This window comes from Anastrepha obliqua, chromosome 5 (genome assembly GCF_027943255.1).
Source record: "Anastrepha obliqua isolate idAnaObli1 chromosome 5, idAnaObli1_1.0, whole genome shotgun sequence".
NCBI classification, from domain to species: domain Eukaryota; kingdom Metazoa; phylum Arthropoda; class Insecta; order Diptera; family Tephritidae; genus Anastrepha; species Anastrepha obliqua.
Window position 1 is genome coordinate 56303104 of NC_072896.1, and position 18215 is coordinate 56321318.

Consider the following 18215-nt stretch of genomic DNA (forward strand, 5'->3'; position numbering starts at 1 on the left):
TAAATGCTTCTTTTACATTTATTGTTTCCAATGCCGTCTCTTTGAATATCCACAACACAATCGGCAGTGGATTCTAAATAGAGGAATCTTTCATCGATTATTATGATAGATACATTTTTAAATTTAAAAATAGCACTTATACCAACAGGAACCGATCTTTCTTTCCTGCAACTTTACGAGCATATAAATATTATAAACTACAAAATAATTTTTTAGTACATTTGTATTCTATAGATTTAAACCATATCAAATTTTTGATAGGAAGCTCTTTTGAATCATTTTGAATTATCACCTTCTCGAGCCTCGATAGCTCGTCGCTTTTTTCGCAAAAGCCATTTTTCCTTCTCTTTAACTTGTTTTTCGCGAATAAGTTTTCTAAATAGATTTCGGTGCCGTGACTTTACCATTCGAGCTTGTAAGCGATGCTCATCCACGTTATTTTTATGAATAACTCTTTTATTTTCTTTGTGTACCTTCCCAGCTTGGACACTCATGGACATTGCCTAAAATACAAAGAGTTAATTAATATGATATATTAATACAACTACCTAAAACACATTGAACAGATAGTAGCAGGCGAGCAGCTGATTTTTGTCTATATTCTAGACTGTGAATTTTGTTTATACATTTTGATTTTTTAGGGACCAAAAGCAAAAAATTCATTACTCTTGTTATTTCTGCTCTGCTGCTAGTACCTTCTAACTGTATAACTACATTTTGGCTTTTGTGGGTTTCCTTTTCGTCCTCGCTTATATTATTACGGTCATCCTTTTGATCATATTGTTCGATATCAGCTTTTTCCTCCATATAAGCGACTTGTAATTGCTCGTCATTCAAAGGGAAAAAGTTCATAGTTTCTTTTTCCGTGGAAACAGTTTCCTTCTCTGCAATTGCGAACAGCAGAATTCGTTAACAAATCAGCTATTCTAATATTTGTTTTACTTACTCTTCTGAAGATTAGAAGTAGACTCATTTTGTAGGCTTTCCTCTTCAGGTGGGACATACGACTCACGATTAATATCAACAAATGGCGATAAGTGCGGAGGAAGTGTAACTCCCACAAAATATCTGTTTGTCGGAAGCAAACACCGCTGGTTCACACAATCAAATACCCATTGAGGTTGAATATAATCACGAGAAATATATTGCTCACCCAGAGCAGGTCTATCTACTATTTGATGAGTAATTGTCTCGTCAATTTCATCAAATGTAGCACCAGCAAATACGGTGCGATCCCACGAAACTTTTCCACCAAACGATCGTATTAAAATTACCAAGGGTTCCCGGGGTACTTCTCTATTAATAAAGAACTTTAAGCCCTTAAAAAGTGTTCGCAATCGCTTTAGTTCTTGTGCCTCTTTCCTGAGCTTCATTAAGCGGTTTGAATTTTGTCCCTGTTCAAGCAAATCTAAATCCATCTCTTCAGTTTCTTCATCTGCCTCATGTTCTGTGGAAACCAAGTCTGAGTTTAATACAGCAATTCGGTCTGACCAATATGTTAACTCATCTTTGAAGTTATCTTCGGAATCAGCAATTACATCTCCATGAAACCTTGGTGGGTATGCATAACCAGCACTATGGTATAAACGATAGTTTACAAACCCAAGCATTATCGTATAAAACTCAACAAATATGGACATCACTTTGAAGTCAACCTCTGCTTTGGAATGTGGCTTAAATGGGTAATGATGTGGCATTATCCAGGTCACTTTTTGGCCTTTTATATCAGCTTGGAAATAAAAGCCTTTAATTGAGATGAAAACCTTCCGAAGTGATCTCGTGTTTATAATATAATGCAAAAATTCCATGGTGAGACGGCGGCATAGCAGTGACTGTTCACGAGGTATCAAACGCAATGATGGAAATGTACTGAAGAGAAAAAGTAGAGTCAAACAATCGTCAAGATCTTTTATCGCATCGATAAAAGTAGGATAACGTTCCTTGACGATATGGTCTATTCTCAATTCAGGAAATAATGCAAGTCGTCGCTTCAAATTACGAAAATCTTTTACAGCACGATCCCGCCCAGTTTTCTTTCCGAATATCTAAAAAGACAGGATATAAAATTACCAAACTTGTTCGAATAAGCAAAACTCACTTTATAGTCCCGAAGTGTCCAAACGATTGGTTCATGTAACAAAAAGCGTATGTCCTTCGCATGGTAGAGTATTTTAATATCCGAAGATCCTTTTTGAGCACGCCTGCGATGTTTTGGTTCACGTGGATAAACACCTTTTATGATACAGAGACGACGAAAATCATTCAATGACAGCTGTAGCTTACGCAAAGCCGCGCGGCGAGTTATATACTGCACTGCCTCTCCAGAATTATACTGCAATAATATTAATTTAATTCTACAATACAGACAACATAACCTCAAATACCCAAACGGTTGTTGGTTGGCAATTGTCTAAACACGTACCTTTTTTAAACGCCTCATTTTAGTGGTTTAGTATCTTTGGACCACGACCCAAAACGTATTTATTAAAAAAAAAACACAAATATTTTTGGATTAACCCGACCGAACACTACCAGCACAAGTTCCGATTTCCTGTTCGAAAAAGCAGTTTGGCACACGCAAGTCTTCAATAGAATTTTTCGATAACGATTAATTATCGCACAGACACATGTCAACTATGATATATTAATAAATTCATCTAATGTTACGTTCTCACGCCACACAATTCGCTAACTAGTCGCGTATTAAAATTATATTAGTGATGCCATAACCGTAATCACAAATCTGCTAATCGATGCTATAGGCAGCATTGTGACAGAGGTGACATGAAATAATGCGGTAGTCGCAACCATAATCATACAGAACAATTGAATTTTGGTTGTTCGCCTTAATCATAAACAGCTAATTTAATTTCCTTTCCTTTTTCTTTTCTACTTTTTTTGTAGCGACATTCTCATGCCACCACCTTCATTGAATTCTCCTTGTTGACAGCTTTCCTTCTCGTTCTTGTTACTTGCTTTTTATTTAAAACAAATTTCATCAGCGCGCTGGCCGTCCATTTCGCAGAAGAATGAAATTGATTCCAAAATGATTGTAAGAAGGTGTTTTATTAAAGCTCTCACACGTTCTTTTCCAGGTTAAACTTTCAGAGGCTAATGCTACCTTCACAATATTTAGAAGATTCGATTACTTTTAAGGCTCCAACTGCTGCTCGTGGAAGCAGAACTGTTCCTTTGGCGACAATGTGGACGTTTCACTCCTCCTCAATACAATAATTAAAAAAAAAATGTGTTGCTTCCTTATTATAAAACTATTTTTTCTGCAGTCACCGACTATCACTCAAAGCGTTCGGACGTCTTTTCTTTTCTCAGTGACTATTCCGTGACATACATTTGTTAACTTTCCGCTAAACGCTTCATTTACTTTGTGCTTATTCCCGCCTTTGGTTTTTTGTGTTTTTTCATTTTGACATTAGACACACGTGTTAAAACGTTAGTATAAAAAAAAAAATCAGAAACAAGCTCAATAATGGCGCCGGGACCTTCGGATAGGTCACCGAATCGCTTTTCAGCATTAGCAGACTTCCTGGAAAATCCCACAAGGAATAAAAAGAAACCAAACCCCAACCAAGACATTTTTCCCGAGCTCCCTAAAAAGTGCCCTACAGCATATAACCTCAAATTTATATTGATATCTTCTGCCGACAATACTAAGCCTCTTTCTCAGCTGAGCCCTTTTACCATTAAAAAATCGATCGGAGATAAACTCAATCTCACAACTCCGCGACGGTAACTTACTCGTCTTAACCCGCAACGTTCGAGTCGCAGATAAGTTCTTAAAAGCTAAATCGTTTCCTAACCTATCTCCTATTAACGTTAAGTTACATGAGACATTGAATTCAGTGAAAGGTGTTATCTACTCGCCTTGTCTAAAGCACGTTCCGGAAGACGAAATAATCGGAGAAATGAAAGATCAACACGTTACGGGTGTCTAGAAATTTACCCGCCAAATCGAGGGTAAAATTTTTATACCGGTCAAATTATTCTAACTTTTGATCTTTTCCAGCTTCCTGACGCCGTAGAATTCGCATGGTACAAAGTCAAGGTTCAACCTTATATCCCAAGCCCAATGCGTTGCAGAAACTGCTAAAAGTTGGGACATACCCGAAAACGGTGCAATAGTAATCCAACAATGTAATAATTGCAACCTTCCAACTCACAATCCTGACAAGTGTATCTGTACTCAATGCGCCAACTGCGCCGAAGAGCACCCATCTTCGGACAGGAACTGCACCAAATATATCCAGGCGAGGGAAATCCTCAAGATTAAAACCCTAGAGAAATGCAGTACTGGCGAAGCGCGCCGCAAATATAAAAACAGTTTGCCCCTTTCCCCAACGGCTTAGCTCCTATGCTAGTGTCACAAAAAATGTCTCATCCGCAGATAATATACCTTCCGGAACAAATAATAAAAAACACACTGAAAATAAAATTTTAACAGAATCTTCTACATCATCAACACAAATAAACCGTACCGAAAGCAAAACTCCACCAATCTTACCGTGTTACCCACCTCTAGTAGCGTCTCTAACGCTGCTCCTACTATTTTTGCTGAAAACTATTCCTCTCCACAACATATATTAGCTCAACTTCAGATACCAATACTTAGCCATCCCAATCACCAATATCCATTTTTACTCAAAACTTACTAAAAAATAACGACTACTATCCTAAAAAAACCGTCAGTACTAGAAAAGACCTCTCAACTGATAATTGTTTCGAAGATTTATAAATAGCCCAAACACTTCCCGCTTCTATAAAGGCAACTTTATATAAGACTGAATGATGTCAGTAAAAATCATTCAATGGAATATAAACGGTTACCATAATAATTACAATGAGCTACTACTACTAATCAAATCCCGACCCCGAACCCCATTTTTCATACAATAAAGATCCAAATACCATATGTTACCCAAGACAATCAAACCTACCAAATATACAATCCAACAAACAAGGTATTGGTATATTAATAAAATCCCACATTCCACACGAATTTATCAATGTTGTTAATTTAATATCTACTATGGTACTTAAAATAAATCTAAATCAATACATTTATTTAGTTAACTCTTACATTCCTCCACAACAAAAATTTTCTGAATCCGAATTAAATAATTTATTTTCCCAATTTCCTTCTCCTGTATTGTGGACTGGTGACTTCAACTCATGGAGTCCTCTGTGGGGTGCAAACAATTCCAATGCAAGGGGACTGGTCTTAGAAAATTTTGTTTTTCAGCATCAACTCATTTTACTAAATGACTGCTCACCTACTAATTTTTCTACACATTCTTCATTTACTAATGTAGATCTTTCTTTCATTTCTCCCCAACTTAAGCCTCGAACTCATTGGAAAATTTCTTCCGATCTAAGAGGTAGCGATCATTTCCACATTTCTATCTCTACAAACAAATTTAACCTTTGAAAAATTCAAGCATATTCCTAGATTTAAGACCGAACTAGCCAACTGGAACTCGTATCAATCAGAAATTGTTGACTTAGTCGCCAATAATGAATTATCTTCACCCGTAAATATTAATAAGAAACAGCAGTATTGACAAAAATAATAGGTTCGCGGCCAATAAATTTATACCTCAAACCAAAAATAAATTTTCGAGATCTTTTCCCGTTTGGTGGAACAAAATCCCGCAAAATCTGCGTAATCAAAAAATAGAGCATTGGAAAATTTATAGGCGTTGTATGACTGTAACCAACCTTCTTAAATACAAAAAATCAAATGCTTTATTTAAGAGGGCTGTTAAGGAGTCAAAAAAACAAAGATTTGAATCGTTTACGTCCAAAATTTCCCCACTTTCAACACCAAAAAACATTTGGTCTGATATTAGATTGTTAGCCGGAGTCAGAAAAAGCCAAGTTAAAACTATAATATCCAACAAAAACGTTGTAACAGATTCCTTTGCCATGGCACAGCTGTTTGCCCAGTATTGGTTTTATTACTCCAAAGATAGTAATTTTCCACAGGAATATACAAATGGAAAAGAAATTTGGCTTTCCACAGCATACACTCCTGCTAATATACCTCTTACCGCCAAATACTTAGAGAAAAAATTTTCTCTTTCCGAGATGGAATCTGCATTGCAGCATGCAAAAGGGAAAACGCCTGGCTTTGATAGGATTGCCTATCCAATGCTTTCTAATTTGCCAGAAATAGCCAAACAAAGACTGCTAAAACTTTACAATAGTATTTACAATGCATCTGTATTCCCACACGTATGGAGGTCTGCCATTATTGTTCCGATAGCTAAACCAAAAAAATTACCACACTTCACAACTTCGTATAGACCAATTTCTCTATTAAGTTGTTTGCGTAAAATATTGGAAAAAATGGTGGCTGTGAGATTAATGTGGTTCATAACAAATAAAAAAAATACCAGTCTAACGGTTAGACGCGATAGAAGTGAAACCTTCCGTAAAAAAAAACTGAGAGAGAATGAGACGAAAGCAGCATTAGGAGCGGGATAATTATAGGTTCATTATAATATTGCTATAAAGTTCATATTTTATTTTCTTCATTTTATTAGTATTTATCCTCAATGTTTTCAATTTCAACAAATGATACGAGTGGCTTATGATAGCTAAAATATGATACAAATGCTTTGGTTTCGATGTTGTCAACATATATTTGATATACCGCGTCAATTGTTGTTTTTGATCGTGTTGTCGATTCAGTGCGATTGTTACACATTTTTAAATTGAATGTTGTATTGAGAAAGTCAATTAAAGGAACCGCTGTGTCCAATGAAAAATTTACGTTAAAATCGCCACTTAAAATCATTGGAACTTTATCGTAATCTTCCCTCCCAACGATTCTAAAGAAGTTTTCACTTCAAAAATGGCTTTATCAGCCATAATCAGTTTGATTTTAAACGAAATCATAGTACAATGGATTCTTTGATACAAATTCAACACTTTATTTCTGATTCATTAAGTACGAAACGTCATGTTACCATTCTAGCAACTGATTTTGAAAAGGCATTTGAGCATGTGGGAATACATGCTGTACTGAGGCAGCTTGCTACATGGAAGATTGGTCAAAAAGCCGTTACATTTGTAAAGGCTTTTATGACACATCGCCGGTTTCGAGTTCGTGTGAACAATAATTTATCCGAATCCTATTGCCTTTTTAATGGTATTCCGCAGGGGTCTCCCCTATCCGTAGTTTTATTTATATTAGCATTTGAAAAGTTAAATGAAGTCTGTATGAATATCAAAAATGTAAAACTAACTATGTACGCCGACGACGCAATAATTCATACTCATATTAAGGATCCCCATATTGTGAAAAACACCTTTTGTCAAATTCTCAATAAATAAGAAGAATTGTAAATTTCCTCAAATAATTTTTGATAATAATATTATAGAAAGGGGAAACTGTTTAAAAATTTTAGGTGTTTACTTTGATAAAAACTTCACTCTTCGGGATCAATGTATAAATTTAAGAAGACAGCTTTTGTCAAGATTAAATATAATTAAGTATCTCTCATGCACTCGTATGCATTCTTTTATTCATACCAACACGCTAGTTAATGTTACAAGAGCCTTAATTCTCTCCAAAATTGATTACGCCCTGCCCATTTTTGGTTGGTGTGCAAACTCCAATATTAAACTACTGGAAGCTCCATATCATGCAGCAGTGCGTCGCAGCATTAATGCATTTCCAACATCTCCAATATTATCCCTCCTGGGTGAAAGCGGATTCCCTGCAATAAAAGAGAGGGTATACGAATCTACTAGGCAGCTCATTCCAAAATTATTAAACTCAACCAACAGCGATATTCACAAAAACCTGGTTGCAGCTTCTCGCCACACCTGTTCTTTTAAACTCAACTCCACTCTGCGACGATGTGTTGCATACGCAAAAAATCACAAAATCAAGCATACACAGCAATATACATAGACGGCTCAAAACGAAATAATACATCATTTGCAGTCGTTACTGAGCATGGAAAAACAATATCCGGCGGAAAGCTACCAGGTTACTCGTCCGTGTTTAGTGCTGAAACACTCGCAATTTACAAAGCTATTGAATATGCTAATAAAAACAAAGGGAGGTTTATTGTTTGTTCTGATTGCTTCTCCTGCTTGAAAGCAGTCAGAAACGTTTACAATTGCACCACAGCAGTTTTTCAAATACGTGACATGTGCATCAAATACTCAAATAAAATTAAATTGCTCTGGGTGCCTGGTCATTCTGGTATAACTGGAAATGAGTTTGCCGATCATACTGCAAGTTATTTTGAAGCAGTACCGACCTTTCAGTTTACGTCTTTAGAAAAAAGAGCTAATGAAACACATAGAGCTCCACATAATTTCAAAATGGGACATAGAGTGGCGCAATTTCTTTCACAAATATAAAAGTACCAACCCAGATCGTAGTAAGGTAGTTTACCCTAGTAAAAGCACCCGTCACCAATCAACAATTTTTACCCGCCTGAGGATTGGCCACACCAACGTTACGCATAAGCATTTGCTCACCGGAGGTTCTCCTGGTTCCTGTCCTTTCTGCTCCAGATTAGCATCAGCGGAGCATTTCCTCAACGAATGCTTAATTTTGGAGAAATTAAGGAAAAAAGACTTTGGCTCGGCGAACCCAGCGTCTATTCTAAAATATGTAACATCGCGTAACATTTTAAGCATATATAATTTCATCCAAGAAAGCAATTTAAGTATATGAAATTTTGTAATAATGTATGTAACCTATAATTTTAGTTCTAATTATCTTTATATATCACGTACTTCATATGTATCTACCACTTAACATTAAACTAAAGAGTCGATGGCCTAAACTGCTTGTACTCTATTTCTTTAGATATTAAGCACTGTATTTAATACTATGTTTAATAAATAATAATAATATTTTTTCTGGTTTTATAACCTTTAAGTATTGGTTTGACAGCTCATTTCGATCAATTTCCCATAAAAACTAAATTTAAAAATACAAGGATTTCTTCGTAGTCTGCAAGGTAATTGAGTTTCGAAGTGCAATTGAATTGTCCGAATATGTTAGTGAATGGTTCCAAAGTAAGAGCTCCATCGTTCGACGACACTTTACCGTTCCCAATCTTTAAGCCTGTACTCGCCGATGTGCTGCAGCCAGTTCCAGAAGCCGATAGGGGTAACTATAAAAGTCTGATGGCAGCAATAGTGAGACGTGACGGGAATGACCACAGGCACTAAATGTTCCAGATAGAACTGTCGAATCGCTGCCAAAAGACAAATGAGAGCTTGCAGGAATACGCAACAGAGATTGAGTGGCTGACACATATTGCGTATGCGAAGGAAACAGTAGACTTCGTTGAGAAGATGAAGTAACAGACATTCATAAGAGATATACAAGATCTGGTCACGAAACGGACAGCATACTCAACACCGAAAACCCCGTTTACTGAAACAGGGTATTTTGCACTGGCACACGAAACAGCAGCTCTCTTGAGCAAGTCAGTGCACAAAGTCCATCGGGTTGAAGTTGAAGAGCCTACCTCAATTAAGGAAGCCCAGAGGAAAGTAACTCCTTATCTCTATTTCAATCACCTAGAAGCTCGGGTTTAAAGTGTGATAACTGTGGTAAAACTCGACGAAAATTCAGTATACCATGCAAAAAGGAGACAAACTCAGGTGGAAGGAAGGGAAGCGTTAAGGCTGACAATGGGCGAGAACTAGTTTTTGCAACTCAATAGGTCAGTCCCAGATGCTTGCTCTGAACACAGGTGCAACGAACTTGGTCAGACTTGGTAAACGGTAATGTGGAACCATGTAGGAAAGTGAGCTACAATTTCCGGAAAGGTAACATGCGAGGACGTTATTGGTCGTTACTTTGTCAGTAGTTCACACTTTTTTATGAAGTCATGGGTGAAGTAATAATTGGCGTGGATTTCACACTGCTGCACGCATTTACCTTGGATATGGGTAAAAGGGTTCTGTCGTGCCAAAATATGTATATACCCCTAAGTACAGGATATGATCACAGTGTATAGTGCAAAAAGATCAAGTCACCGCTAACGGATTCCGCAAAAATCTGAGGCAGTCATATGGGTTAATGTTGAAGGAGGTTGAGAGACAGGTGATGTGGGGATCATATAATATGCTAAGAAGAGGGCGCATATATTCGTGGGAAGAACAATAGTTTAGGGTTCCAGTAAGGGTACTAAATGATTTCAAGTCACCGGTTAATATGGATAAAGGAGGTGTAATTGGGAAATGTAAGGCTGTGGAAGCTATAGTAAACTGCGACAATCCACAACAGGAAAATGAAGAATTCCAGTAAGCAGGAAGAGTTTTAGGAAACAGGAAGAAAAACCCCCGACTTCATAAGAGCTTGGTTACATGAAGTAAGGGGCCTAGAGAGAATAAAAGCTAAGAAATTGTTGGGGAAACACGGCTAGATATTCAACGATGAATGTCGAAAGTTTGGAAGAACTGCCATCGTGAATCTTCGTATAGACACAAGAGGTGCAAAGCCAATTCGTCAAGTTCCACTAGCAAAGCGCAAAGAAGCAAATCAGATATGTACGGCTTATAGAAAGCTGAAAGAAGTCATGAAAAAGAATACCTATTAGCACGAATAGATGACACCTTTTCAATTTATTCGGTACAAAATGGTTTTCCACACTTGATTTAAAAGTGGGTACTGGCAGGTGAAAATTTAGAATTTCGATCTTGAACAGATAGCTTTCAGTATTGGAGATGGCTTCTGGCGGATTATGCCACGTGCGAGGAAGCTTTGAGCGTCTGATCGAGCGGACACAGTGAGATCCTCCTACCGGGACCCTCGCTGCTCAAAAACAGATCAGACTACACAGTCGCCGACCTTAACTTCAAGATTGATGGTGAAGATACGATATCGAAATTTATACCGATGATTCTAAGATGAACTTTGGTGTGGGAGATGGCTTCCATTCGGAGCCACTTAACCTATCTCAGTCAATTCGACTTCCTTACTATGCCAGCGTGTTGCAGGCAGAACTTTTAGCGATCAGAGAAGCATGCAAATCACTAAAACTCTACAAGAAAGTTGGTGCAAGAGAATCTATCTTCTCAGACAGTCAAGCAGCTATCAAGGCTCCAACTCCATTTCATCCAAACTAATCTTACAGTGTAGCGAGGAACTAGAATTGCTTAGTCATTGGCTTGAAATTACTCTGATATGGGTTCTCGGTCTTAGGAACATACGGGGTAATGAGATAGCCAAACATCTCACGCCTCACTTCAATCCTTACAGGTCATTGGAAAGTAGGGGATCATGCAGCCAGACTCAACCTTCCCTTCAATCCCATCTGTCTGTGGTTTTATTGGTAAATTGCAGAGAATCAGTAACCGAATTGACTCGAAATTGCACGCAGCGAGAGGTCAAAAGGAGAGAAGTCATGGAAGATTACAGCAGTACAAGATGGGTTCACCATTTGAGTAGCCATGGATGTTGAGGGTCCGTTTCCAATTAGTGACTCCGGCAACAAATATGTACTCGCTGTTATGGACTACTTCAGCACGTGCCCAGAAGTGTACGTTCTACCAAGCCACGAGGTCAAAACCACTGACGAGTTTTTTGTGCAGAACTGGGTAACTAGGTCTGGTATACCTATTGAGCGGTATTCAGGACAAAGAAGAAACTTCTAGTCGGCAGTATTTAAAAGATGAGTGTCATACGACAAAACAGAAGTTGACAGAAATTATGATAGTTGTTAAGCACATGTATATAAGCAGAGGTGCATGAGCAGAGATCAAACTCGAATTATAGAGACATTTTATTGAAAAAAAAACGTAGTAATATTTGTATGTAGATAGATTAGAGGAGAAAGCATAATCAATAGTAAAAGGATTTGGTCGTTTGTCTGTGTTTACCTTCAATTTGAATGCAGTTTCAATTAATGAAATTTACCAAAAAATATTTTTATCGTGATGATTTTCAGACCTTTGCACGGCAGAAACGGCGACTATCGTAGAAGATGGAACACTGAGCTGTATGAGATTTACGAAGACATAGACATAGTGCAGCAAATAAAGATCCAGCGGCTTCGTAGGTTGGGTCATGTCGTCTGAATGGATACAATTGCTCCGGCTCTGAAAGTATTCCACCGGGTATCAACTGGTGGTAGCAGAGGAAGAGGAAGGCCTTTTCTACAATACTTTGGAAAGATCTGGAGGAGAAGGATTTGGCTTCACTTGGTGTATCCAACTGGCGCCGGTTAGCACGAGAAAGAAACGATTTGCTTTTAGCATTATATAAAATATTGGTTACTATAGATTTTATTTAATATATTGCGATAAATTATATTATCAGCCCATATAATGCAGTTTTTACAAACGAATTATTGAAATATTTTTTGTATTAATCCGTAAATGTTAATAAAAATGAAGGCCATATATTTTTATTCATTATTTATTCAATAACATTAAAAAATAATAATATTGCAATTTATAGCTTATTTTACAGTGTCCAGCACTCGAAGTGTAACTAGCATCAGACTACTCGCGCAGCTGATGCACGGGCATCAACTGTCTGTTAGTTGACTAAATGGACTTTGAGCGTGGTTACCATTCGGAATTCACAGAGAGAAAGTTGGTTCGAATCTCGATGAAACATCAAAATTAAGAAAAACATTTTTCTAATAGCGGTCGCCCGCTCGGCAGGCAATGGCAAACCTCCGAGTGTATTTCTGCCATGAAAAAAATAAAAATATCTGCCTATCCTCATAAAAATATCTGCCGTTCGGAATCGGCTTGAAACTGTAGGTCCCTCCATTTGTGGAACAACATCAAGGCGCACACCTTAAGCACCAGCATAAGCCCCTTAAAGTAAATAAGGTGCACCATTACTCGTTACAATGATCCTGCTAGCATCGCGAAACGTCATGGAGGTGGTCATCAGAAAACTGCCACGTCACGTGAAATGGTTCAAAAAGTGAAGAAGCGACTTGAGAAAAATTCCCGATCAAGTGCCAATCAAATGGCGAATTAACTGAAAATATCTGACCGTAGCATCTGCCGTATATTGAAAAATGATCTCAAAGTCAAGATCCAAAAGACGCATGATCTCATACAAAAGCAGCAACAAATTAGACTTGAGAGAGCGAAGGACACATTGTGCTTTCTGAAGAGAAAATTTTTCAAATTGAACAATTCGTAAACTCCTAAAACGATAGAGTTTATTTGACCGACCGTTCATACGAGAATTTGGGTCGTCGATTGGCCCTCAGGAGGCAGCACCCGCCACAGGTAATGGTTTGGGTCACTACCACCACAGATGGGCGCTCCAAATACTATCGGAAAGTATTATAGAGGTTGCTTTGAAGCCGTGTGCGGACAAACATTTCGGTGGCAGACCGTGGACGTTTCAACAGGACTCGGAACCGTCTCACAAAGTTCGAGTGAACCAAAAATGTCTAAAGAACAACGTTCCGAATTTAATAACGTTCACACAATAGCTCTAAAATTCACCAGACGCGACTGAGATGGATTATTCTTTTTGGACCATCTTGGAGAGCAAGGTCCGAACTAAAAGATTCACCAGTCTCGAGGCACTGAAAAAATCCATTGTCCGCGGGGGAGCCAAAATACCTGCAAGTCATATTCGGGCAGCTTGCGATTCGTTTCTGGACCGTCTCAAAACCATAGTCAAGTCAAAAGGTGGTCATATCGGGCAAAAGTAAACTGATTGTTAATTTTGTATTATTTTCATTTTGAATTGAATAAAAGTAATTTTCCAAACTAAATTTATAAGTCAGATTTCGAGTGCCGGTCCCTGTATAACGATTTATTTGCTGTTTGGCAAAGCGTAAGTATTCATTCGATAGAACTCTTTCTGGGCCCTTACTCTGTAATGCGATGCGAAAGAAAAAATTCACGAAATCGCAGAATCGGCAGATTTATTACATGAAAATGCATATACATATACATATATATGTGTATTAACAATTATACATATGTATGTTATATACTATATAAGACAATATTAATACGAGTATACGGACCACTACATTAAGGTCATATACTCGAAGTATATTAAAAAGCTTACCAAGAATTCGTTGGCCAGAGTCACCGTTTTCATAGGCAGTTTTTAAATATTCGCGCTCACCGGACAAGTTCCATATGTGCGAATCATGCGATGCACCTCCAAATCTACCATTCACGGCTCGAATTTGCATTTTGTGATCACATATCTAAAGTAGAACAAAAAATCGTTAATGAAAATATTCTTATTTAATTGAAACACTCTTACCACCATTGCATTTATGCTGTGCTTAAGCTTTCGGTTAAAAAATAAATGCTCGTCATTTGATGGCCTTATCATTTGGATGTGCGTTCCATCCACTGCTCCTACCACACCCGGAATTCCGCATGTTTCGTAAAATCTACGGTTGGCATCCTGTTGCTCTTCACTGCTCATCGAAAAAACGATATGTTTTGGACACAATACCTTTTCAATTGCACTGCAAACTTCCCAAAGGCAACTGGAAACGGTTTGCTGTGCTAGCCCCGCGCGATGGTCTTGGCCAATTAAATGTTGATACGCACCCTGAGCAAGAAACTTTAGGGTTGTTGCAACTTTTATAATGTCAGGGATAGCCGTTGCTCTCGTTGGAGATTTCATCTCACCCTTTATGCTATTTAGCACATACATAAAGGCTTCCTTACTAAGCCGAAAATTCTGCACAAAACTGATGAATAGAACAAACTGATGAATAAAGCATGAGTAATTCTTTAAAGTTTAACTTACCTTTGATCGCTGAGACTCATAACGTTGGAGTTATCTCTTATAAATCTCCGACAAATCCTTTCCTCAGATGATTCGTCCCATAAAGCTACACAATCCATTACTTTATATTATTTAAATATATGTACTTTACTTCCAATCGCTCGTTTGTTTTGGTCGCTTTCTTTGGCATTTCGGTCAGTGATGCATACTAAAGCGAAAAATAAGTGAATAATAAAAAGAGCAACACTTTCAGCGATGCGATAGCGCTACAGAGTACCGACTACCCTTCGTAACGCAATTTATTTTCCCATCGCATTGCTTTTCGCATCGCATTACAGAGTAAGGGCCCTGATCTATAAGACGATGTTAATTGTATTTTTGAGTTATTTAAGTTTTTATTAGTTTTGAGAGTTAGACATGGAATAGCCAGGAGGCAAAAATTAACATTTTCAACCCTTGCTTTTCTTTGGGTCTCATCGGGGTCAAAAAGCTCCTGAAGCAGCCCGGGACATTTGCGATGGAGAAGGAGTCATAGGCGAGTCTACAGCACGGAAATGGTTTGCAAAATTCGAAAATGGCGACTTTGATGTCGATGACACGTCACGCAGCGAAAAGGCTTCTGAATTCGATGAAAAAGTCTCAAATCATTTTTGAAGGAGAACGGTCGCAAAAAAAAAAATATAGTCGCCTTAAAATTGCTTCTCAACATCTCGCCCGCCATCAAGCAACATGCAGTCACATAATTAATTACTTATTGATATAATTACTGGTATTTGTTTAAATAAAAGTCTTCTGTAAAAACGTAACGAACTTATTCCCCAGCCATAGTTATTAATTTGATAAGGAATCTTCATTGAAATATTCGAAATAACGTGCGAGAACGAAAAAAAAACACTCGCATTAATATACATATATGTATGTACATATATATATAGTTGGCGCGTACACCCTTTTTGGGTGTTTAGCCGAGCTCCTCCTCCTATTTGTGGTGTGCGTCTTGATGTTGTTCCACAATTGGAGTAGTACGTACATACGTACATATATGTATATTATTAATTAAGATATGTATTAAGCCTTTGCGGTCGCATTAAAATTGGGCAATTTCTTTGTTCCTAATTATCTACATACGAATATTCTTAACTGCTGTTAAATTTAAGCAATTCATGCTTTTGCTGTTATTTTGTGATGAAAAATTTTAGAAGCGCATAACAAAAAAAGAACTCCTATGAAAACATATTCACCAGGCGATGTTATTTACGTAAGAATTAATAAAAGATTAGGTTCAACACTCACTGCTAGATATAAAAAGGAAATAGTAAGAGAAGACAAAACAAGTATAGTTATTACTGAAAAAGGACGGACAGTACACAAAAGCAACATTAAGGCATAACAAAATTTTACATTTTTCTTTTTAAATTACTTCTACCACTAGTCAGTGGCGAATTTAGGATACTTGACTATACTAACTCTCAATTAACGACTTTTAATACAGGATGGACAAAAATTCAATCCGGAACTATAGAATTATTCATACAATAGACATAAATGAATACCAAAGGACATTGGACAATCTTAACAATAGCATAAGACATAAAATTATTGCTACCAATCCCCTACTCCCCTTCCTAAATATCGAAGTAACACAAAAATATAATATTTCCTAAATAGATTAAAAAGAACAACCAAAGGATAATAAAAGATCATTAAATGCTCTAGGATCTGCTTGCAAATGGCTGGCAATAAGTCCAGACCATGAATAATTTAAAATATTATATATATATAATTGGCGTGTACACCCTTTTTGGGTGTTTGGCCGAGCTCCTCCCTTCTATTTGTGGTGTGCGTCTTGATGTTGTTCCACAAATGGAGGGACCTACAGTTTCAAGCCGATTCCGAACGGCAGATATTTTTAGGACGAGCCTTTTCATGGCAGAAATACACTCGGAGGTTTGCCATTGCCTGCCGAGGAGCGACCGTTATTAGAAAACTGTTTTTTTTTAATTTTGATGTTTCACCGAGATTCGAACCAACGTTCTCTCTGTGAATTCCGAATGGTAATCACGCACCAACCCATTCGGCTACGGCGGCCTTGAAAATAATGACAGACAAGTAATTATAAATAAGTTAATGAATGAAAGAATTAATAATATTACAGAGATTTCAAAAATACTATTGAAAAATCATGTTAACACTCAACATGATGTTGCTGTAAGTATAAGATACCATTTAGAATTAATAAAAGAAGAAATTGTTAATATAAATTATGCAATTCAGGCCAAAGTTGGCATAGTAAACTCATATATTTTTTCGCATTCCCATGGCAGCCGGTTCTACGTTACCGGAATGACTCGGGTTTTTCCCCGACCAAGGGCGGCTGCCCCAGTAAACTAGCCCTGTCTAGTGAACAGCATATCACTCCACCCTTACGTCACAGAAGCTTCCTTACCAAGAAGCATCAAGCTTCTGCAATTTAACTCCAACGGACTCATGAGCAAGGTCGACGAGATAGTTGACTTCATGAGCCGACACAGTATCAAAATTGCTGCGGTTCAGGAAACCAAGCTGCCCGCTAGGCCCTCTCTGATCACCAGGGATGGCTATAACGTGCACAGACATGATCGCAAGCGAGACAATGGTGGTGGCCTAGCGTTTATAGTCCACCATACAGTGCAGTATCGTCTCATTGATGAAGGCATCGACCGCAGGGACAGCACCTTAGAATGTCAAGGCATAGCTATCCGGATAGGCGATTTCGAGCTCGAAATATTTAATGTTTAAATACCCCCTGTCAACTCCTGCCCGGCAGGATATCACCCTAATATATGTAGGTGCGCTCATCAGAGGTGAAAATCGATTGGTTGTAGGTGACTTCAATGCGCATCACGATCTTTGGCATTCAAGCCTGCCAAACGATCGTAGGGGGCAGCAATTGGCAAAGCAGATAGACGATTCGATATTCAGCATTGTAAACGACGAAGCCCCCACCAGGGTAGTGGGCAATTACAGCAGTTCGCCTGCCATCACAATTGCTAGGCCTGATAAAAAGCATATCGTTGTTGTTGTGGTAGCAGCATAAACATTCCCCATACTTACATGCGGGGAATGCTACTGGAGTGACAGTCCTTGGCCGGTAACGTAGAACCGACTGTCGTGGAAACGAAAAGCATAACGTGGCGACCTATGCTATCGCTTACATCAGACCACTTGCCCATTATCATCTCGATCGAGAAACCTGCCGACTTTGTTTCCGCGAATCCCCGGTCATACATCAACTTCAACAAGGCTGATTGGACCAGATTCGCGGAATTTAAAGAGGACATCTTTGCCGCTCTACCCATTCCCACTGATGTGCGCGCAGGCGAACGCGCATTCCGCAAGGCGATCACAGCCACCACGGCTCGCTTCATACCCGCTGGACGGATCCGGGACATACGCCCCAATTTCCCAGCTGAAGCAGCTGTTCTAGCGAACGAGGGAATCGCCT

General features: G+C 38.2%; 2 protein-coding genes across 2 annotated transcripts; both read right to left on the reverse strand.

The window, feature by feature from the left end:
* LOC129248207 (pescadillo homolog) lies at window positions 1–2591 on the reverse strand. The gene is made up of 5 exons (XM_054887672.1): window positions 2423–2591; window positions 2099–2332; window positions 947–2045; window positions 715–884; window positions 1–503 (listed from the first exon to the last, which is right to left on the reverse strand). Exons 1-5 carry the CDS (start codon window positions 2438–2440, stop codon window positions 276–278), a joined length of 1749 nt encoding a protein of 582 aa, XP_054743647.1. The 5' UTR covers window positions 2441–2591; the 3' UTR covers window positions 1–275.
* Window positions 2592–13845: 11254 nt separating this feature from the next.
* On the reverse strand, window positions 13846–14850 carry LOC129248782 (putative nuclease HARBI1). Its single transcript, XM_054888398.1, has 4 exons — window positions 14753–14850; window positions 14255–14693; window positions 14051–14195; window positions 13846–13850 (listed from the first exon to the last, which is right to left on the reverse strand). The coding sequence occupies exons 1-4, from the start codon at window positions 14848–14850 to the stop codon at window positions 13846–13848; spliced, it is 687 nt and encodes a 228-aa protein (XP_054744373.1).
* Window positions 14851–18215: the final 3365 nt, after the last annotated feature.